Source organism: Dendrobates tinctorius, unplaced genomic scaffold (assembly GCF_039654945.1).
Source record: "Dendrobates tinctorius isolate UK_male_01 unplaced genomic scaffold, ASM3965494v1 ptg000035l, whole genome shotgun sequence".
Classification (NCBI taxonomy): domain Eukaryota; kingdom Metazoa; phylum Chordata; class Amphibia; order Anura; family Dendrobatidae; genus Dendrobates; species Dendrobates tinctorius.
Window position 1 is genome coordinate 4177486 of NW_027361703.1, and position 24875 is coordinate 4202360.

At 40.7% G+C, this 24875-nt stretch overlaps 1 protein-coding gene and 1 long non-coding RNA gene across 3 annotated transcripts in view; one reads left to right on the top strand and one right to left on the bottom strand.

Annotated features, from left to right (window-relative positions):
- The window catches only part of TMEM117 (transmembrane protein 117), a 456251-nt gene that overhangs the window by 392802 nt on the left and 38574 nt on the right, over nucleotides 1-24875 (top strand). For both annotated transcript variants that reach the window (XM_073573233.1, XM_073573232.1), the window contains one exon: nucleotides 22342-22501. In XM_073573233.1, coding sequence (XP_073429334.1) covers nucleotides 22342-22501 — 160 coding nt within the window. The remainder of the gene's footprint in view (nucleotides 1-22341; nucleotides 22502-24875) is intronic.
- LOC141087620 (uncharacterized) overlaps nucleotides 1-24875 on the bottom strand; it is a 38843-nt gene that overhangs the window by 407 nt on the left and 13561 nt on the right. The window contains exon 2 of the long non-coding RNA XR_012231702.1: nucleotides 87-217. This is a non-coding gene — a long non-coding RNA (uncharacterized lncRNA). The remainder of the gene's footprint in view (nucleotides 1-86; nucleotides 218-24875) is intronic.

Genomic DNA, 24875 nt, shown 5'->3' on the forward strand with positions numbered 1-24875 from the left:
GCCCACCCTTTAGTATTATCACCAGTCACTTTTATACATGGTGCATAGCATATTGTGTTAGTATAAATAAAAATACGATGACTCACTGATGATGTCTTCAATTAAAGGAATACATTGCTGCTTTTCTTCCACATCTGGCGCATGCTGCTATGACTTCTTCCACCCATGACCTGTCTCTAGCTGATCAGCCCTGGGGCACCAACCGCACTTTTTCCCACTATACAGTACAGCAGATAAAGAAGAAAAGTACCATAATACTGTCCATGTGTCCTATACAGTAAAAATACTTCCCCCACAGTAGCAGTAGCCCAAAAATTAAAATATATTACAATAGTGATGTCCCCACTTTGTGACCCCTTCAAATTAGAAATGTCCTCTCTTGTGCTTCAAACAGTATTAATGCATATGTCTCCTTTTATTACCTCTTTACATTTTGTGCATTTATACAGCAGCAAAGTCCATATTTGTGCTCAAATACAGCTGCAATGGCCCCTCCCTAAAATGCACAAATACAATAGTAATGTAGACTTTTTCAACCCCCCCTAACCCCCCTTTTATGCCTTGATAAACTGAAATGTCCTAATTTGTGGACCCATAAATTTTTAACAATGCATGGTGCTGCAAGGGATTACACTGTAAACGTATAAGGAAACAATGGGCCGCATGCATAAATAAAGTCTTACCGTGGTAGCCATATATAGTAATAAAGTCACCTATTTTGGTCACATACAATAATAATGTCCACCAATTAGGCCCATATAGTAATGATGACCCCCAATTGGCCCCCATACAATAATAAAATCCCACATTCTGACCCCTATCCAGTAAAAACATCCCAGAACTTAGCCCAAAATATATATAGTAATATTGTCTCCCATTCTGGCGCTTTTCACAATATCATTACATGCTCCCACAACAAGCAGCTCATCTCTTCTCCTACATTATTCTGCTGCCTGTGACATGATGCTGACGTCAGTTGTATGCTTTTCATAGGGCAGTGGATTTGTATATCTAGTGACTCCCTGTGTGACAATACTTGTCAGCTGGATATGCATTCAATGAGCCCCCTTCACTGCGGGCGCAGGCGTTATGTCCTTGACACCACCTACAGTAATTGTCAGAACAAAATGACACGCATGCTCGATTATCTGACATGGACATACGCTATGCTTGAATTATTAATACAGTAGGTATTATTAATACAAATAATCATAAGCCATTACTTCTGCATATTTTTTAACTTATGCTTTACATTGTTTTATCATCAGTGCTGTTCTGTTGGTGGTCTAGAATTGTGACATTCATTAAAAATAACATGATACATAATAATTTTTAATTGCAGAATACTGTGTGTTTTTTATTTGACAGAATTTTATGATTTAAATTATTTGATTAACATTTTGACTAAGTGAATTTAACAGAATCTCGTCTCATTTTTCTGTATGAACAGGGCTGCAATGTGCAATTCGATATGTGTCATTTGATTAATGTATTTCCCCTTCACTTTGTTGGACAAAAAGGCTGTACTTAAGCTTTCCTTTGATGTGATTTATGAGGAATGAAATAAGGCTGGTTTCACATTAGCGTTCGGGGGCTCTGTGGACGGCTGTGAACTTCCTCCCTGAAGCTGCGCCCACTTCTACACTTCTTCCGTTTAGATCCGTCTACTTCTGCAGGTGTCCTGCATACCTATCTTTAACATTGGGTATGCAGCACATGCGGATGCGTCATTTTGACACGTCCGTCGACCACACGGGAATGCAACTTGTGACCCTCGTGAGGGCCACACTCCCTCTCCAAATGATCCTGTGAAAAAGGTGGGTGTACATTGCATTCACCAGGATGCTAGAGACTATCCAGTAGCCAGAGTGATCATTGAGATGACCCAAGGTACTGAGTCCCAAGATTTTTTGCACACAATTATCATCGGCCAGGACTTTGTCTTGTTTTGGGACTTTTGATGGAGGGGCAGAGGCCTCGATTGCTTTTATAACAAACAGATTTGCCCTAAAGACGCCTCACACACCCAGAACCTGATGGGTTTCCCTTCTGTGTAATGGTGGGGGATGAGGAGGTATTTTTAATCCCAGCTTTCATATGTTTTGGCATGCTTTCCACCAGTCTTTCACGCTTATTTTGGGTGACCTTATGCCACTTCTGATAGAAAAATGTAAGCAGTTCTTCTTTGTTTGATTGTTTGTGACTATCCATCTTCCTCTTGATTACATTCCAGAGATTTTCAATGGGGTTCAGGTCTGGAGATTGAGCTGGCCATGACAGAGATTTGATGTGGTGGTCCTTCATCCACACATTGATTGACCTAGCTGTGTGGCATGGCACATTGTCCTGCTGGAAAAAACAGTCCTCAGAGTTGGAGAACATTGCCTGAGCAGAAGGAATCAACTGTTTTTCCAGGATAACCTTGTATGCGGCTTGATTCATAAGTCCTTCGCAAAGATTAATCTGCCCAATTCCAGCCTTGCTGAAGCATCCCCAGATCATCACCAATCCTCCACCAAATTTCACAGTGGGTGCAAGACACTGTGGCTTGTACGTTTCTCCAGGTCTCCGTCTAACCATTAGACGACCAGGTGTTAGGCAAAGCTGGAAACTAGACTCATCAGAGAAGATTACCTTACTCCAGTCCTCTTTGGCAAACTTCAGCCTGGCTCTCCTTTGCTCCTCATCGATGAAAGGCTTTTTTCTAGCTTTACATGACTTGAGCCCTGCCTCTAGGAGCCTGTTGTGAACTGTTCTTGCCGTGCACTTCACCCCAGCTGCCATTTGCCATTCCTTTTGTAGGTGACTTGATGTCATCCTGCGTTTGCTGAGTGACATTCAAATAAGATGACGGTCATCCCTGTCAGTGGAGAGAAGTTTTCGCACTCTGCCGGTCTGTAGCTTTGTGTCCCCAATGTCTGCTGCTTGACCCTGTTGTAATGGGCTGCCGTCTTAGAAATTTTAAGGACGGAGGCAACATGACGCTCACTGTATCCCTCTGCTAGTAAATCCAGAATTGAGCCCTTCTTTTCCTCACGCAAGACTTTTCTTTTCAACTCCTTTGGCATGGTTAAAAGTTATTTCAGACTTGTTCAGACTAGTTCTTGATGTGCCGGCAGTTTTCTATAATTTGTATGCTAGCTTTCTGACTGAGCGCTCCACCCTTCACCATGCTGTGGTTTTAATTACGTTCAATCACATTTGATTCCGACCTTCCTATAAATACAGGCTTTACTAAGTTATTAGCCAGAGGTAAGTGTTCACACTAGGCAGTTAGGTCAGGGACCCATTCAATGACATCACCTTGACGTTGGTGAATGGGATCACATATTTGGCCAAATTTTGTGCTAAGTATCTCATGTGTTTTTCCTAAATTTCAAAAGCCATTACTCTATTCACACTTCATGTATTTCACATTAACATGCCTTAATGCAATTGAGTGAAACCATTTCCTCATTTTGATATGCAAGCTGTTTTTTGGTATGCACTTGTTCAGACTAGTTCTTGCTGTGCCGGCAGTTTTCTGTAATTTGTATCCCTCTGCTAGTAAATCCAGAATTGAGACCTTCTTTTCCTCACTCAAGACATTTCTTTTCAACTCCTTTGGCATGGTTAAAGTTATTTTTTCATTCCTATTACTTTTGGGATATTACTAGCACTTGTTTTGCCATCCAGCTTGTCCTATTGCCCTGTCCTTCGTTAAATAAGATTTGGTTCAGGTGATCACCTAATCAGAAGTGCATTAAGTAGAATGAGATGTCCTCTCACTGGAATTCAACTGACACTTGAATGGAATGGCTGTCAGACATGTAGAGAATCTGATTCTTATAAACTGTGCAGTGGTCTGTTAATTTTTGCCAGAGTTGTATATGTGTGTATGTATATGTGTGTGTGTGTATATGTATATATATATATATATATATTTATATACACACACACACACTTGTGCTCAAAACTTTACATACCCCGGCAGAATTTTTGCTTTCTTGGCCTTTTTTTCAGAGAATATGAGTAATAACACCAAAACTTTTTCTCCACGCATGGTAAGTGGTTGGGTGAAGCCATTTATTGTCAAACTACTGTGTTTTCTCTTTTTAAATCATAATGACAAACCAAAACATCCAAATGACCCTGATCAAAAGTTCACATACCCTGGTGATTTTGGCCTGGTAACATGCACAGAAGTTGACACAAATGGGTTTGAATGGCTACTAAAAGTAACATCCTCACCTGTGACCTGTTTGCTTGTAATCAGTGTGTGTGCATAAAAGCTGAGTGAGTTACTTTGATCCAGACAGACTCTTGCATATTTCATGCAGCCACTGACGTTTGTGAGTCATGGAGAAAGCAAAAGAATTGTCAGCGGATCTACAGAAAAAGGTAGTTGAACTGCATAAAACAGGAAAGGGATACAAAAAAAATCCAAGGAATTGATAATGCCAGTCAGCAGGGTTCAAACTGTGATTAGCAAATGAAAAATCAGGGGCTTTGTCAAAACAAAACCTCAGAAAATTGTTCGGGATGCAAAGAAAAATCCACAAATAACATCAGCTGAAATACTGGGCTCTCTGAGACTCTCTGGACTCTCTGTGGCCGTTTCAAGATGCACAATAAGGAGGCACTTGAAGAAAAATGGGCTGCATGGTCGAGTCACCTGAAAAAAGCCATTACTTTGCATATGTCACAAAGTATCTCGCCTACAATATGCAAAAAAGCACAGAGACAAGCCTCAAAACTTCTGGAACAAGGTAATTTGGAGTGATGAGACCAAAACTGAACTTTTTGTCCACAACATAAATGTTACATTTGGAGAGAGATCAACAAGGCCTATGATGAAAGGAACACCATTCCTACTGTAAAGCACTGAGGTGGATCGCTGATGTTTTGTGACCTGCAAAGGCACAGGAAACTTGGTCAAAGTTGAAGGAAAGATGAATGCAGCACGTTATCAGCAAATAGTGGAGGCAAATTTGCAATCATCAGTCTGGAAGCTGTGCATGGGACGTACTTGGACCTTCCAACATGACAACGATCCAAAACACAAGGCCAAGTCGATCTGTCATTGGCTACAGCAGAACAAAGTGAAGGTTCTGGAGTGGCCATATCAGTCTCCTGACCTCAATATCATTGAGCCACTCTGGGGAGATCTCAAGTGCGCATTTCATGCTAGACAGGCCTGGAATTTACAGGAAGTGAAGGTTTTTTGCCAAGAAGAGTGGGCAGCTTTATCTGAGAAAATAAAGAACCTCATCCACAACTACCACAAAAGACTTCAAGCTGTCATTGATGTTAGAGGGGGCAATACACGGTATTAGGAAATGGTGTATGTGAACTTTTGATCAGAGACATTTGGATGTTTTAGGTTGTAATTATGATTTAAAAAGTTAAAGCACAGTAGTTTGACAATAAGTGGCTTTACCCAACCACTAACCATGAGTGGAGAAAAATTTTTGGTGTTTTCATTCATATTCTTTGAAAAAAGGCCAAGAAATCAAAAATTCTGCTGGGGTATGTAAGCTTTTGAGCACAACTGTATGTATAACTGTAACGTCGGCTAAAACCATAAGACTTAATTCAAATTGAATGGGCGTGGACAACCTTGACTGAATGCACAATGCACAATTATGAATAAATGAGCATGTAGTAAATAACTTTATAAAGTCCTTTTTGATAGGGATTACAGCGGCGATTTTAATGGAAAAAACGTGTTAGTGATGCACATTGCATCACTAACAATGCACTGCGGACACTTTAGATGCTACAAATTACGTGACAGGTTCTCTTTAAATTATCCCCCATTTTTCCCAGATTTAAATAGCAAAATGTAAAACATTTACATATTTGGTATTGCCACAGGCATAATTCCCTGAAATAAAAGTATATAAGACATTTCTCCCATATAGTGAATGATGAAAATTTTGAAGCACCAGGATTGCTGTTTTTGGTCTCCACATTTACCTAAAAAATGCAATACAAAGTGATGAAAACATCATGTGTTCCCCAATAAGTAATAAAAAAGCTTGAGGCTCCAAAAACACAGGTCCACAAACAGAAGAGCAAAAAAGTCTTTGTAAAAGTAAAATTTGGTCTGTGTTGCTATTTTCTAAGTTCAGAATTTTTGGGCCACTGAAATGTAAGTGAAAATTTATATGTGCACATTGCATCACTAACAACGCACTGGGGACACTTTGGATTCTACAAATGACATGACAGGCTCCCAATAAATTTTTAAGGTTTTTTTTAATATTTCCTTTTTTTAAACTTTTATTAGTGCCCTTAGGAGACTTGAATGTGTGATCGCACACTCTCCTGTTCAGTGGATTATGAAATTGACGATCTTAAGCTGGGCCTTATGGGAGTTTCCATAAATGTTACAGGCATGCGAGATTCCGTAGGTCCCCACCTGCTATGACAACAATCAGTACCGCACAATTGTGCAACACAGGTAACTAGTGGGTACCAGAACATACTGGCACCATTGTGGAAGCCACTATCAGCATTTGAGAGGTGAAATTGATAAGATTGGAGCTAACTCAGATTACACCAACTACTCTGGAGGACCAGCTATGTAAACTCAAACATGACAAAAACTGTGGATGAAAAAAACAAAAAATAGGAACTTAATTTACAAAGTAAATAGTTATAATTAGGGGCTTTCCCACTAGATTTTATTATTGTACAAATGGGTCTACAAGGATGGAAACATCAAAGTATTACAGTATACGGTCCTGGTATTATTGGGGGATCCTGGCAGTGACGGAAAGGAGGATTATATATATATTCCCCGCTGGGACAGGAGAGATATATATACCGCCCTCACTGCAGAGTGCCTCGATAACCAGTACGTGACAGGGCAGCCTCTCCAGCAACTACTTATCCTAAGTGCAGTTCCCTGACTGACCTGAGGGTAGGGGGTCACCAGAGATCTGTGACTTTGTAAGCTCCGTCACAGATTGGTGACGGCGGCGGGATATCTGTATCCCCCGGCTCTTGTGTTTTCCTTACAGTGAACTGTTAAACTGTAAAGCGCTGCAGAATATGTTGGCGCTATATAAATAAAGATTATTAATGCATGATCACCTACCAAACTGGCTCCACTGCTCCTTACTGTGTCCCCACTGGTCTCCAGGCTTTCACTTCCGTTGAGAATAACTGCAGTAGTCAATAAGTGGTAAAACTTGCCTGAGCCAGAAAAAAAACAGTCAGGCCATATTTAGCCATCATCAAATGCCCCCTGCCAGGAGAGGAAGCCAGGAGACCAATGGGGGGACACAGTAAGGAGTATAGAAGAGTGTCAATATAATGTTTTATAAAGTCTAGTACTATTTATTTACAGGCATGATAAACATATTGTGAACTAAAAGCTAAAATAAAAAAGAATTAACAAAAAGTTTTATATAGGAATCACATACAGTCAAACGGAATTTTCCTGCAATCTTACAAGATTTACTTGTATGAGTAGTTGACCCAATGTTTCATCATAAGTTTCTTTTGAACTCAAGATTCCAAATTTATATATGAAAGCTTAACTCTAACAAAAACAAGAAAAGTCTACAAAAAAGCATGCTATAAAATGATGTTCTCGTAAATGACAATGTGCACTTAGGCGCTTAGCATGACTAAATACTATTGACTATCCATGCTTCATAAATAAGCCACAAGTGGCAAAAGGTTCATTTATTACCATTTAGCACGAAGTATTCAATCCAGAATCCACAAATTCAATTCTAAGTTACTGTAAAGAACGTTGTTGGATGGAGAGAAGGGTCAAATATCAAGGCTGTCCAGTAAGACTACATGACGTTCACCTTTAAATGCACAGCTCTCTCTGAAAAGCTTAAGGGGCTCCAGAGTGCTCTTGACCTTCACTGAATGTCACTGAAGTACTTTCGCTGATTAAAATCCCATGTTACTCTGCACAGCATGATCCATTATCTCCAAGTATAATTTAATAGTAAAGCCAGTGCTGCTATTAGACATTGTGGCAGCACACAAATATTTAGGTAGTTAAGAATGTTATTAAAAAAACAAAAACAGTTTAGATCTCTATTGCAGAGTGTTTTGCAACTCAAAGCTTAAATGAAATCCATCCAAGACTAAAGGTACTGTCACACTTAGCGATGTACCAGCGATCCCGACCAGTGATATGATGTGGTCAGGATCGCTGGTACATCGCTAAGTGGTCGCTAGTGAGCTGCCACGCAGGCAGATCTCACCAGCGACATCGCTGGGGTCGGGGGTCGCTACTTACCTGTCACACTAGGCGATCCTGCGTCCTCCCGCCCGCGTCCACGCTCGTCGCTCGTCTCTCCACAGGAAGCGCCGCAGGAAGCTGACGACGAGAAGCGGTCGTGAACGTTCTCGCGTGATCAGCGATAACCAGCGGGGGAGCCGGTCGTAGGTAAGTATCAGACACAGCGATGTCGCTAGCAATATCGCTATAACGTCACAAGTCATAGCGATATTGCTAGCGATATCGCTTAGTGTGACAGTACCTTTAAGCAGACTGAAAAACAAAATCCATACTGTACAAGTATTCTATAGGAAAAAAAAGAAAACAATACTAAAAAAACACCAGGTCAAAATGAACATTCCAAAATAAAAAAGAAATGTTACAATTGATAGTGGAATCAAATACTTTCATCACATATCATTATATTTATAATACAGTGACGTTGGCGAAAACCACGGGACATAATTCAAATTGCGTGCGCAGGGACAACCCTAACTGAACGCAATGAAGCACACCCCTATGACTAAAAGAGCAGGTAATATATAACACTGGTCAACAGCATTTTTGGTGCCAAAGATATTTCATCGAATTTAGGGTATTTTTGGGGTGCTGATTCTGAATATGTCATCAGTTTTGCCAGATTGGCTCAAGTTTTTGAGATTTTTGGTATCTTATTTATAGCACTTGTTGGTAAATGCGAAGCATCATCTCATTAATTTCTTTGGATTAGTACTTGAACTGAGCAGTTCTCAATATAGTTTTGTGTTAATTAGTGTTCTAAAAGTTTGTTCATAGCTTGATTTTTGCACTAACTTTATGTTGTTGTCTGTTTTCCAGTGAAAAGCATGAACTCATCATGAAGAAGTTGTCTTAACGATCCAGACTCATTCTGTTACATTTGTGGTGAATATACACTGCCAAAACATAGAAGAAACATAACACACTTCGTAAAAAAAGTGTATTTTGCCTATTTTGGGGTTATGCTTGGGGACCAAGACAAGTTTTGGGCACCACACATAGTGTGCAAAGCATGTATCGAATTATTACGAAAATGGAGCAAAGGACAAAGAAAAAGCTTCAAATTTGGTGTTCCAATGGTGTGGAGAGAGCCAAAAAATCATCATGATGACTGTTATTTCTGTGCAGTGCAAGTGCAAGGATTCAATAAGCATAAGAAACGAAAATGGGAGTAACATGGAATCTGCAAGAAGGCCTGTCCCTCATTGTGAAGATGTGCCTGTACCTGTGTTTACCATAAATAACAGTCATCATGATGATTTTTTGGCTCTCTCCACACCATTGGAACACCAAATTTGAAGCTTTTTCTTTGTCCTTTGCTCCATTTTCGTAATAATTCGATACATGCTTTGCACACTATGTGTGGTGCCCAAAACTTGTCTTGGTCCCCAAGCATAACCCCAAAATAGGCAAAATACACTTTTTTTACGAAGTGTGTTATGTTTCTTCTATGTTTTGGCAGTGTATATTCACCACAAATGTAACAGAATGAGTCTGGATCGTTAAGACAACTTCTTCATGATGAGTTCATGCTTTTCACTGGAAAACAGACAACAACATAAAGTTAGTGCAAAAATCAAGCTATGAACAAACTTTTAGAACACTAATTAACACAAAACTATATTGAGAACTGCTCAGTTCAAGTACTAATCCAAAGAAATTAATGAGATGATGCGTCGCATTTACCAACAAGTGCTATAAATAAGATACCAAAAATCTCAAAAACTTGAGCCAATCTGGCAAAACTGATGACATATTCAGAATCAGCACCCCAAAAATACCCCAAATTCATTAAAATATTTTGGACACCAGAAAAAAAATTTTTTTTCGTTGACCTGTGTAATTATCTAAAGTCCTTTTCGATAAGGATTGCATTGGCAATTTTAATGGAAAACAACATGTTAATTGCGTCAATACCAACGCACTGGGGACACTTTAGATGCTACAAATGATGTGACAGGTTCCCTTTAAACCTATACCCTTTTTCCCCAGATTTAAATAGTAAAATGTAAAAAACTTACATATTTGCGTAATTCCCTGAATTAAAGTATATCAAATATTTCTCCCATACAGTGAATGATAAAACCGAGAGAAAAATTTGAAACACCAGAATTGCTGTTTTTAGTCTCCACATTTACCTAAAAAATGTAATACATAGTAATTAAAACATCATGTGTACCCCAATATGTAATAAAAAAAAGCTTGAGGATCAAAAAACACAGGTCCACAAGCAAAACAAAAAAGTCTTTGTAAAACGAAAATTTGGTCTGTGTTGCTATTTTCTAAGTTCAGAATTTTTGGTCCACTACGATATAATTGAAAACGTATATGTTTAGTATCAGCATGCTCACATTGACATGGAGAAAAATTGTCAGGGCAATGAATGCTGATAAAAGAAACTGATGTCAGAACTGATGTCTTTTTTCACCATTTCACTGCACTTGGAATATTTTTTCCTGTTTTTCACTACATTTATGGTAAAAATGAATGGTGTCATTCAGAACTAGAATGGATCCTACAAACAGCAAGCCTTTATATAGCTAGGTATGGAAGAAGCGGAAAAAACAATAATGCAAAGATGAGAAATCATCTATTTTTTTACAGTTTAATAAGTCATATTTGTGGCTATATAGCATACCAAGCATAGTCCTCTTCAAATTGTACCAGCCATGCAGCTCATAAAATTTAATCACCCTGTATGAATAAATCATAATATGATAATGCAGTAGTGTCAGCTGCACTGCAGATATAATGCATATGAAAAGTTACCATAAAATGTCTTAAAAGTATATAATTGTTAAAATAAACATATTCCTGCTTCATGTCTCATATCTCTCCATCCAAATCTCCACACATAAATAATAGCAGCCTGATTCTTTTTTTAGTGACTTTACATTAAGTTGTATTTTGATATATAAAATATAGAGCAAAAGCAAGTGGAGAGTCTCTTTCTTTAGTCATGTTACTGTCATGATCCTTATTACATTTAATTATGTGAATTACTTTTTTTTATCAGATTTATGCTTCCATCTGTTTAAGTAGCTGCCATTTGACCTCACTGGAGGCGTCTTCCTCATCATTCACTGTGATCCAGGAAATGTTATTTAACTTGATTTATATGCTGGTTAAGCAATAGCATATTTCTTGGTAATGTATTTCTGATATGCATTAACCAATAGGACAGAAATGCATACAATAAATCCACTTTCATTTCATCCGCAGAACCATTTTAATAGAAGACATCAATTTAGCGGACAAGTACAGCAAAGTATTTCACTTTGTATCTTCAAAATAAGAACACAGGATAGAACTTTTTATTTGACACCAAATTAAAGAGAAAAACAGTCAGAGAGATGAAGCGCTGTTCTTTATGATCAGTCTGCAGTCTTGTAAGGCTAAGCAGAAAATAAAAATTGTAATAATTTGAATCAGCTTGTTCATGTTCTCGTCAGCTCTGCATATTACTAATACCTACAATAACTGCGTCCAAAGTCAAGGGCATCAAAAATGTCCACTGTCAGCAATTATAATGTGGACTTACACTGCATTAAATATATCCCTGCTAGGAAAAATCATTTCTTTTTATATATGCAAAGTCTGAGGTGTAGTGAAATATTTTTTAAAGTATTTAATGTTTAATTGTATAGGTTACAGGATATTATAGCCTACAGCAGGCCTGAGCAAACTATAGCCTGCATACCACATCTGGTCCTTTGGCTGTTCCTCTGCGGCCTGAAGACTCGAGTAGCAGAGAGACTGGAAAAAGTGTCCTACAGTCCATGCGCTCCTACCGCTCTCACCATCTCCTTCCTACATCTCGATTTAACCGGTGTCTGCATCCACATGGTACAGATACTGTGATTCTAATCAGGGCGGGCATTAAGGGCTGGCAGACTAGGCAGCTGCCTAGGGCCCCTGCTACCCCAGGGGCCCCCAGCCAGTGGTGTGCTGCTAACAGCAGCACACCACGTGGCCGCTATGGAGCCCATGTCAGGAGAGCCCAGCGCCAGTGCCGCCACAACGGCTGCCGCGTTCAACTTTATCAGCATCATAGATGCCGATACAACTGAAAAGCAGTATGGAGGAGAGAGTGTGAGATAACGCTCCCTCCCCCATCATTCCACTCTAACTCTGACACTGCAAATGCACGATGACATCACTTCATCACGCACCATGCTGTGTGCGGGGCAGTGGAGATACTGAGACGCTTTGCAGAGCCTGGAGCAGCGGGAGAACAAAGAGAAAAGTAGAGTTTTATTTTTTTTATATATATACAGTGGGGCAAAAAAGTATTTAGTCAGTCAGCAATAGTGCAAGTTCCACCACTTAAAAAGATGAGAGGCGTCTGTAATTTACATCATAGGTAGACCTCAACTATGGGAGACAAACTGATAAAAAAAAATCCAGAAAATCACATTGTCTGTTTTTTTTTTGTTTTTTTGGTGGAAAATAAGTATTTGGTCAGAAAACAAGCAAACAAGATTTCTGGCTCTCACAGACCTGTAACTTCTTCTTTAAGAGTCTCCTCTTTCCTCCACTCATTACCTGTAGTAATGGCACCTGTTTAAACTTGTTATCAGTATAAAAAGACACCTGTGCACACCCTCAAACAGTCTGACTCCAAACTCCACTATGGTGAAGACCAAAGAGCTGTCAAAGGACACCAGAAACAAAATTGTAGCCCTGCACCAGGCTGGGAAGACTGAATCTGCAATAGCCAACCAGCTTGGAGTGAAGAAATCAACTGTGGGAGCAATAATTAGAAAATGGAAGACATACAAGACCACTGATAATCTCCCTCGATCTGGTGCTCCACGCAAAATCCCACCCCGTGGGGTCAGAATGATCACAAGAACGGTGAGCAAAAATCCCAGAACCACGCTGGGGGACCTAGTGAATGAACTGCAGAGAGCTGGGACCAATGTAACAAGGCCTACCATAAGTAACACACCGCCACCATGGACTCAGATCCTGCAGTGCCAGACGTGTCCCACTGCTTAAGCCTGTACATGTCCGGGCCCGTCTGAAGTTTGCTAGAGAGCATTTGGATGATCCAGAGGAGTTTTGGGATAATGTCCTATGGTCTGATGAAACCAAACTGGAACTGTTTGGTAGAAACACAACTTGTCGTGTTTGGAGGAAAAAGAATACTGAGTTGCATCCATCAAACACCATACCTACTGTAAAGCATGGTGGTGTAAACATCATGCTTTGGGGCTGTTTCTCTGCAAAGGGGCCAGGACGACTGATCCGGGTACATGAAAGAATGAATGGGGCCATGTATCGTGAGATTTTGAGTGCAAACCTCCTTCCATCAGCAAGGGCATTGAAGATGAAACGTGGCTGGGTCTTTCAACATGACAATGATCCAAAGCACACCGCCAGGGCAATGAAGGAGTGGCTTCGTAAGAAGCATTTCAAGGTCCTGGAGTGGCCTAGCCAGTCTCCAGATCTCAACCCTATAGAAAACCTTTGGAGGGAGTTGAAAGTCCGTGTTGCCAAGCGAAAAGCCAAAAACATCACTGCTCTAGAGGAGATCTGCATGGAGGAATGGGCCAACATACCAACAACAGTGTGTGGCAACCTTGTGAAGACTTACAGAAAACGTTTGACCTCTGTCATTGCCAACAAAGGATATAACACAAAGTATTGAGATGAAATTTTGTTTCTGACCAAATACTTATTTTCCACCATAATATGCTAATAAAATGAAAAAAAACCAGACAATGTGATTTTCTGGATTTTTTTTTCTCAGTTTGTCTCCCATAGTTGAGGTCTACCTATGATGTAAATTACAGATGCCTCTCATCTTTTTAAGTGGTGGAACTTGCACTATTGCTGACTGACCAAATACTTTTTTGCCCCACTGTATATATCAGTGAGTGAGTGAGTACTGGTGGCCATGATACTGTAGGACTATGGGTTGCATTATACTATGGGGAGTGCATTGTGCTGCATGAAAGACTATGGGGGTGTACACTACAACGACGCTCTTAGAAGCACCCTTGACCAAGTAGCTCCCCTCACCCTCAGAACCTCCAAGCACAGAATAAAACAGCCCTGGCTCACATCGCAAACTCAACTTATCCAGCGATGCTCTTGGAGTGCTGAACGCCTATGGAGAAAAACCCACACACCAGAAGATTTATGTTAAGAACCTATAATGCTGCCCTTCACCTCGCCAAACAGACTTACTTCACCACCCTGGTCTCCTCACTAGCCAACAACCCCAAGAAACTTTTTGACACCTTTCACTCCCTCCTCAGGCCGAAAGCACAAGCCCCTATCGCAGACATTTGTGCTGATGACCTGGCCTCCCACTTTACAGAAAAAATAGATAATATCCATCAGGAAATCTCCCAACCACCAAGTGCTGTGATTCCTATCCCTTCCTGCATCTCCCCTGGCTCACTTTCCACATTTGATCCCATCACAGAAGAAGTCTCCAGACTCCTCTCTTCCTCTCGTCTGACCACATGCACTACCGACCCCTTTCCCTCACATCTCCTCCAGTCTCTCCAGTCATCACAACTCATCTAACTGCAATCTTTAATCTCTCCCTCTCCTCAGGCATTTTCCCATCCTCCTTCAAACATGCCATCATTACTCCATTACTAAAGAAACCCGCTCTCGACCCATCCTGCACAAACAACTACAGACCAATCTCCAATCTCCCCTTCATCTCTAAACTTTTGGAGCACCTAGTTTACTCCCGCCTTACCCATTACCTCTCCACTCCCTTCTAGACCCTTCACAGTCCGGCTTCCGCCCCCTACATTCGACCGAAACTGCCCTCATTAAAGTGACCAATGACCTTCTGACAGCAAAGCGTAATGGCCACCACTCTTTGCTCATTCCTCTCGACCTATCTGCAGCTTTCGACACTGTTGACCACCATCTCCTACTCTCTAGGCTCCAGTCACTTGGCATTAAGGGCACTGCTCTCTCCTGGTTCTCTTCCCAGTGTTTTGTTCTCTGGCTCCACGTCATCTCCTCTTCCTCTCGCTGTCGGGGTACCTCAGGGCTCAGTCCTTGGCCCCCTTCTCTTCTCTCTCTACACAGCCCCAATTGGACAGACCGTCATCAGATTTAGCTTTCAGTATCATCTTTATGCTGATGACACACAACTATATACGTCATTCCCCGAACTTACCCAAGCTGTACTACAGAACGTCTCCTGTCTCCAACATCATGTCCGCTCTCTATCTGAAACTCAACCTCTCCAAAACTGAACTTCTTCTGCTCCCACCGTCTATTATCCTCCCTAAATCTGACATTTCCCTCTCCGTGGGTGGCACCACAATAATACCCTGGCAGCAGGTGCCCTGTCTAGGTGCTATGTTTGACACCAATCTCTCCTTCACATCCCATATACAATCTCTTGCCTGCTCTTGCCACTTACACCTAAAGAACATCTCTAAAATCCGCCCTTTTCTCACCATGGAAACAACAAAAACCCTCACTGTAGCATTGATCCGCTCCCGCCTGGATTTCTGCAGCGCTCTATTAATTGGCCTCCCATTACTCGACTTTCCCATCTCCAGTCCATACTTAATGCAGCAGCCAGGGTCATCTATCTGGCTAATCGGTACTCGGACACGTCCGCTCTTCGCCAGCCCTTACATTGGCTGCCCATTCATTATAGGATCCAATTCAACGTTCTTGTTCTCACCCACAAAGCTCTCCACAGTGCAGCACCCCCCTATATCTCCTCCCTCATTTCTGTCTATTGGCCTAACCAACCACTGCGCTCTGCAAACGACTTTCGACTAACCTCTGCACTAATCCATACCTCCCACTCCTGACTCCAAGACTTCTCCCGCACTGCGCCAACCCTCTGGAATGCTTTACCCCAAGAAATTAGGACTATCCACAATTTGCATAGTTTCAGGTGCTCCTCAAAACACATTTGTTCAGAGCGGCCTATCACGTTCACTACCTCATAAAGTGACACTGGTCAGAATTGTAAAATTTGGCCTGGTCAGAAAGGTGAAAACAGGCTCGGGGATGAAGGGGTTGAAATGCAACCATCGTTTTAAGTTTTCTTTAATAAATCAGTAATACACATATAAAAAAGCTACTTTGTAATATATCTTACAAGAGAAATCCACTTCTTTCTCATCCAGGACTGATATTTCATTTTCAAAATTCTCAATTCTCAGGTAAAATCTGTATTCAGTGAATACGAACTTTCCCATTACTGAGATAGGAAGCATTTACTCCTGATAAAATTCTATCTCGAAAGCTTGCTAATCATTATCTTTTCAGTTGGCCATTAAAAGGTATCAACCACTGAGGACTTTCAATCTTTAATGAATAAATGAAAAATTATTTTTTTTCCATTAAAATGTAGTGTGCAATTTCTTTTGAGTCATTTACTACTTATTGGGTGCACGCAGGGCTTAAAAGGGAAGGAGTGCAATTTGGAACTCAAACTTTGCTGGAATAGTTTCCTGCTATATTTCATTAGCATGTCATGGAGGTGGTAGTACAGAAGATATCATCATTTAAAAAAAAATTTACACAACAAAGCATTTATCGAATGGTGTTTTGACCCCCAAAGTGTCTTCAAAAAATTAATATGTGACAGAAGTGAAAGTGAGAATTGGAAACTTTTTCCCAATTAGGCTGTTTTGTTTGCTGTTTTCTGTGTGGAATAAGTGACATAATAACTTTATTCTGTATACACTTGCACACAATTTTTGAAGGAACTTAGCTGGGAGGTTGTTATAAATTTCTTCGAGAACTAATCACAGATCTGTGGATGTAGGTTTGTGCAAATCCTTCTATTCATTTAATCTCACACAAACTACCTTTTCTATTTAAAATTAGTCTAGAGGCAGATTCTTATGCAGATCAGTGTCCTGCTCTTAGTCTGGAATAGCTCATTTACATGTAAAAAAACATATTTATCTGAAATAAGAAATCATATTGCAGATATCAAGGTATCATTTTATTCAGCTTCCTATGACCTGTTGTTATGCACGTAACTCACTCATACACAAATAATGGTGATAATTAAGCCTACAACACAGATAAGCCACACCCACACCCTACCTCAGACCTGGCTCCCTAAAAGGCCATTGAGGGGCTTCTCGTACCTCCTGAGGAACCAAACGGGAGGCTGCTGTGCACAGCTAACCAGGAGAGGGAGAGTGTGCAGAAGGAGGACCCAGAGTGAGGAAACATAAAGAACATACAACAAAGGGGAAATGTGGAGAACTAAGAGGAATAAATTAAACAAGAATAATCTCTCACCAACTTAACTGAGGAGGAAGGAAAGATGCTGGGAAGGCAGACAAAAAACAGCAGAACTAAAATGGCAATAATCCACTTAGAAATATAGCCAGCAAGGAAGTGTAGTGAATGGAGAATATATAAAACTCAACCCAGATTGTGAAAGGGAAACCAAAACAATACAACTGGAAACAGCTGATGAGGAGCAAACCCAGAAAGAAAATATAAAGGCAATAGGAATGATCAGCATAAGGACATAGAAGAAAATAGCAATAGATCAGCAGACAGGTCACTGAATCAAATCCCCAAACCGAGCTTTGATACCTGTTTGTGTATAGATGGATTAGGAGAGTTTATCCTGCTGAAAAACTCCCTTTAAGAGGCCTGAATTGTTGATAGCTTCCTATTAATTATAATCTTTTTAGCTAGACATTAAAATGTATAAACCACTGAGGACTCTTAATTTTGATTTTATTTACAATTTTATTTAGAATGTAACTATCTTCTCTCAGATGTCACACAGTCAGGAGAACAATGTCAGTATCAGTAGAGTATAAGGGAGAAGAGAAAAATTGTACACAACAGAATGGATATAAAAGTGTGTAGTATGGGCCTCAGTGCATTTTGCTTTGATGAGGCAGGGATCACACAGTAGGAGGAATACCTACTATCAATTTTTGTTTTTTAGGAGGAGATACACAATATTTATGCTGTTTTTTAATGTCAGCGATTGTGCTTTGAGTGACTTTGTATTTAGTACCGAGAATTGTCATGGGTTCAAAGGGCACCTGTCAGTTGATACATGCTGCCCAAGCCATAGGCAGCATGTATTATCAGCCCCTGGCTGTGCGAGCACAGTCATGTATGTTGTTCTTGCCCACTGTCAGTTGACTAGTAAGTCTCTTCCTATGTGCGCGTAGAGGCAAAGGCTTGCCAATTACTGTCAGCGGGCTGGGAAAAAGTCGCCGCCTGTACAACTAGTCAATAGCACGGCTCGGTCCTCGGCGGCAATTAAAAGTATGTTTTTTCCTGAAAGTTTTTCAGAGTAAAACTTAAATGGCTGTGATCGCACTGCAGGGCTGATACATGCTGCCCACAGTAGAATATCATGTTATCAGCACATTGCCTATTTACACAGGACTATGTGCTGTCGATAACAATGGTTTGTAATCCTGTTTAAAAATCACTGTACCTGCCTCACCAACATTACGCTAGCTTTTCAGATGTTTGTGGCCTGTATAGATGAGCTGATAATCTTACAAATGCTTGTTTCCAATAATGATTGGCCCTTCTGAATGGGTTCTAAAGCTACATCAAACATTGGTCCAGGGCTAGAAAAAAGGATCTGCTGCTTCTCCAGAGATAGCAGCACATTTGTCAAAGGGCTGTGTATATTATTGCAATTCAGCGCTGTTCAGATAAGGTGTGCAAACCTTTTCTAGTATTAGATAATGCTTTTAATATTAAACAGTGTTACGTTGTGGCTTATGACATTCTATAGAGTGAACTCTTTGTTTAACAGGTAACCTTGCTCTAAAATGGCAACACATTTCCATTTTGCAAATGTACATTTTGAAACCGCGAAATAGATATTTCATTTCTCGTGAGGCTCATTTATTAATATACCGTAATACCAAAAAAAAATAAAAAATAAAATAATTCAATAAATGTATGGGATTGCAATATATTTATAGGAAAATGAACCCATCTTATTGTAACAACCGCAAGAGGTTTTTAGGTAGAAACTAGGACACACTTTGCATTCTGAATACACCTCAACATATTGCAAGCTTATGTAACTTAGCAACAAATGGAATTCTGGAGCTTGAACATTGCGGGGTTAAATTCATGCATAGAATTGTTTTCATATAAAGGTTTACAAATTACATGAATGCTTGTTGTCATCTGCATAGCTTTCAGGCCTGCTGTTCTGGAGCTGGAGATCTGCACCAACATCTTCAGAGTGCAGAATGTCAGTGTGCACACCTATCATTACTGTGTGGTGAAAGTGCCGGTATGCAGGAAAAAAACTATAGAGCTTATGTGTAACTTAGAGACGCATATCGGCACTTGGATGTAAATTACCACATTCTAATCGGTCTTCATGGAAAGAGTGCAATGCATAGTACAATCATACAACATCAAAGCATTTTGGAGAAAATATGGTCCTGTCGAAGACCTCTGTGTCCTTCAGGTCATACCTTCATGTCTTATAAAGTACCAAAGAATGGGAGAGAATAAAATATGTGACCAGTATGAAATGACCTGGGGCGTAATAATCACAACCAGGCCGTGCAGGAAGTAGGCCGCCGACGTCAGCGCCCATTTCATCTGAATGTGTGTCCGAGGTCACGCCACTGGACAATCAGAGGCCGGCAGGTGACATTGGCATCATGAGCAACGCGTGTCAGTGGCGTCATGCACCATCCATGGCTAGCATGCAGAAGTTAGCTGCAGGCTAGACAAGAGGACACTGCATGTCGTGGGAGCGGAGGAAGGTAAGCAGAATTGTCTATTTTTTAATGTGTTGGAAAAGAGATTTTATTTGTATACATTTTCCTATTTGGTGAGTGAAGGGGCTTCATCTTTGTATTAGGATTATTTATTTCAACTTTTGGAATTACATGAGATGTGCAGTGGGGCAAAAAAGTATTTAGTCAGTCAGCAATAGTGCAAGTTCCACCACTTAAAAAGATGAGAGACGTCTGTAATTTACATCATAGGTAGACCTCAACTATGGGAGACAAACTGAGAAAAAAAAATCCAGAAAATCACATTGTCTGTTTTTTTTTCATTTTATTTGCATATTATGGTGGAAAATAAGTATTTGGTCAGAAACAAAATTTCATCTCAATACTTTGTGATATATCCTTTGTTGGCAATGACAGAGGTCAAACGTTTTCTGTAAGTCTTCATAAGGTTGCCACACACTGTTGTTGGTATGTTGGCCCATTCCTCCATGCAGATCTCCTCTAGAGCAGTGATGTTTTTGGCTTTTCGCTTGGCAACACGGACTTTCAACTCCCTCCAAAGGTTTTCTATAGGGTTGAGATCTGGAGACTGGCTAGGCCACTCCAGGACCTTGAAATGCTTCTTACGAAGCCACTCCTTCGTTGCCCTGGCGGTGTGCTTTGGATCATTGTCATGTTGAAAGACCCAGCCACGTTTCATCTTCAATGCCCTTGCTGATGGAAGGAGGTTTGCACTCAAAATCTCACGATACATGGCCCCATTCATTCTTTCATGTACCCGGATCAGTCGTCCTGGCCCCTTTGCAGAGAAACAGCCCCAAAGCATGATGTTTCCACCACCATGCTTTACAGTAGGTATGGTGTTTGATGGATGCAACTCAGTACTCTTTTTCCTCCAAACACGACAAGTTGTGTTTCTACCAAACAGTTCCAGTTTGGTTTCATCAGACCATAGGACATTCTCCCAAAACTCCTCTGGATCATCCAAATGCTCTCTAGCAAACTTCAGACGAGCCCGGACATGTACAGGCTTAAGCAGTGGGACACGTCTGGCACTGCAGGATCTCAGTACATGGTGGCGTAGTGTGTTACTTATGGTAGGCCTTGTTACATTGGTCCCAGCTCTCTGCAGTTCATTCACTAGGTCCCCCCGCGTGGTTCTGGGATTTTTGCTCACCGTTCTTGTGATCATTCTGACCCCACGGGGTGGAATTTTGCGTGGAGCACCAGATCGAGGGAGATTATCAGTGGTCTTGTATGTCTTCCATTTTCTAATTATTGCTCCCACAGTTGATTTCTTCACTCCAAGCTGGTTGGCTATTGCAGATTCAGTCTTCCCAGCCTGCTGCAGGGCTACAATTTTGTTTCTGGTGTCCTTTGACAGCTCTTTGGTCTTCACCATAGTGGAGTTTGGAGTCAGACTGTTTGAGGGTGTGCACAGGTGTCTTTTTATACTGATAACAAGTTTAAACAGGTGCCATTACTACAGGTAATGAGTGGAGGAAAGAGGAGACTCTTAAAGAAGAAGTTACAGGTCTGTGAGAGCCAGAAATCTTGATTGCTTGTTTCTGACCAAATACTTATTTTCCACCATAATATGCAAATAAAATGAAAAAAAAACAGACAATGTGATTTTCTGGATTTTTTTTTCTCAGTTTGTCTCCCATAGTTGAGGTCTACCTATGATGTAAATTACAGACGCCTCTCATCTTTTTAAGTGGTGGAACTTGCACTATTGCTGAATGACTAAATACTTTTTTGCCCCACTGTATATTTATACTTTTATTACTTAATGACTTCATACGGTTAGGAAAATAAAAATAAAGGGTTTTGGTCAAAGAGTTAACTAAGCTCTCTTTCACAAGACCATAAATCACATATGAGTTCTACCTGTGTTTTTCATGGATAGAATACGTACCATTATAATCTATGGTGCTGGTCACATGTGTGTGATTTTTTTGTGGATCGTATGTGTGCAAAAAATAAAATCACAAAGAAATATCCGTTTTTTATCTGAATCATGGACCAAAAGTTCCCATACAAGTCTATACATATGCTGTCTGTTTTCAACATTGTAATGTGTAGGAGATGCTTTATCATTAAAGAGCTCTGTCCGATCATGATTAAAAGAGAGTAAATAATTGAAATATTGGAGACAACATGAGGGGCCATGTGATCTCTAATGGCTAGATATATGATTTAATCACACAATGTATACCATAAATTAATCTTCAGATAATGTCAGAACGAAATAACAAATTATTATTCTGTACACTTTTGTTTTTATCCCTGGCAGAGATTTATGATTAGTGTATATTTGCTGGCTGACTTACCTCTACTAAGATATACCGCCTTGAAAATAATTATTTTTTCTTCTTCTAGGACTGTTTTGTTCAGCCTGACCTCTGTGGTTGTTCTTGTCATTACCACTGACTGGATAAGCTGGGACAAGCTGAATCGTGGATTTTTGCCCAGTGATGAGGTCTCAAGAGCTTTTTTGGCCTCATTTATCTTGGTGTTTGACCTTCTTATTGTTATGCAGGTATGTTTCTTTTTTATGGCTTTATGATAGAGCCATAGCTTGTGACTGTGTTTACCAGCAATACATATAATAATCTTCAGCAGATAATATTAAGGCTTTCTTTAAAACGTAACCCTTAATAAGGAGCCGTACATGTACCTCTAGAGGAAAGTCTGTGTACATTCAATTGCAGGGTTTTTCTTAGAGAAAAATAGTTTGTCTTTTAAAGGTCACTGTATGTACAGTCGGTACGGAAAGTATTTACACCCCTTTAATTTTTCCACTCTTTGTTTCATTGCAGCCATTTGGTAAATTCAAAAAAGTTCATTTTTTTCTCATTAATGTACACTCTGCACCCCATCTTGACTGAAAAAAACAGAAATGTAGAAATTTTTGCAAATTTATTAAAAAAGAAAAACTGAAATTTCACATGGTCACAAGTATTCAGACCCTTTGCTCAGTATTGACTAGAAGCACCCTTCTGAGCTAGTACAACCATGAGTCTTCTTGGAATGATGCAATATGTTTTCCACACCTGGATTTGGGTATCCTCTGCTATTCTTCCTTGCAGATCCTCTCCAGTTCTGTCAGGTTTGATGGTAAACGTTGGTGGACAGCCATTTTCAGGTCTCTCCTGAAATGCTCAATTGGGTTCAGGTCAGGGCTCTGGCTGGGCTAGTCAAGAATGGTCACAGAGTTGTTCTGAAGCCACTCCTTTGTTATTTTAGCTGTAGGCTTAGGGTCATTGTCTTGTTAGAAGGTGAACCTTTGGCCAAGTCTGAGGTCAAGAGCACTCTGGAAGAGGTTTTCATCAAGGATATGTCTGTACTTGGCCGCATTCATGTTTCCTTCAGTGGCAACCAGTCATCCTGTCCCTGCAGCTGAAAAACAACCCCATAGCATGATGCTCCACCACCGTGTTTCACTGTTGGGATTGCGTTGGGCAGGTAATGAGCAGTGCCTGGTTTTCTCTACACATACCGCTTAGAATTATCAGCAAAAAGGTCTATCTTCGTATCATCAGACCAGAGAATCTTATTTCTCATAGTCTGGGAGTCCTTCATGTGTTTTTTAGCAAACTCTATGCATGCTTTCATATGTCTTGCACTGAGGAGAGGCTCCCGTAGGGCCACTCTGCCATAAAGGCCCTGTCTGGTGGAGGGCAGCAGTGATAGTTGACTTTGTTGAACATTATCCCATCTCCCTACTACATCTCTGGAGCTCAGCCACAGTAATCTTGGGGTTCTTCTTTACGTCTCTCACCAAGGCTCTTCTCCCACAATTGCTCAGTTTGGCTGGACAGCCAGGTCTAGGAAGACTTCTGGTGGTCCCAAACTTCTTTCATTTAAGGATTATAGAGGCCACTGTGCTCTTAGGAACCTTGAGTACTGCAGAAATTCTTTTGTAACCTTGGCCAGATCTGTGCCTTGCCACAATTCTGTCTCTGAGCTCCTTGGCCAGTTCCTTTGACCTCATGATTCTCATTTGATCTGACATGCACTGTGAGCTGTGAGGTCTTATAAAGACAGGCGTGTGCCTTTACTGTTATGAATAGGTCACCAAGGAGGATAGCAGGAATAGGCTAGGCCACCAGGAAACCAGAAAGGCTGGTAACTCGGCGGATTGCAGACCCCTAATCCTAACAACACAACTAGCAGTAGCCATGGGGCGTACCTACGATGCTCTAGAAGCCTCGGCACAGCCGGAGAACTAACTAAGCTTAATGCAAGAAAGGTGAAATCTAAACTGCCCCGGAGTAGAACACCAAAGAAATAGATAGCCCCCAAACATATATTGTTGGTGAGACAAGATGAGGCACAAACACAGGCAGAAAATAGACTGAGCAAATGATGGGGCCCCAACTATCTAGATAGGAAAGGAAAGACTCTGCAATCATGCAAAAACCCTAAAAAATCCAACACGTCTGATGTACAAAAAACCCTGAGGTCTCATGACCTCTCCCCCACTATATCAGCATTCTGGTGTGAACTGGCAGCAAAGCAGAAGATACTAATATAACAGGGGACTGAACAAACTGACACAAGCTGTAAAATATGGAGTGGGGTCCAGCGCAGCCCCAGCAGGGAGCACGCTGAACCCTCACAGCAAAGCAGAAAGAAGCAAAACCAGATCAGATGCAAAGGATTAGCAAATTAATAACTTAACTATAAAATGCAGGATACGGCAGGAGACAGCAGACCTCAAAATGCACAGGAAGAAACAATCACCAGCAGCAACTGAGGGAAGCCTGCTCACTTATATCCTCCCAGTCAGTAACCCCTGATTTCCAATCATCATCGTCAGGTGGCAGACTTCTGTCAACCCGGCCAGCTCCACTACCCGCAGTAACCACCAGAGGGAACCCCGACTCAGAAGTCAGATCAAGAGAATTCAC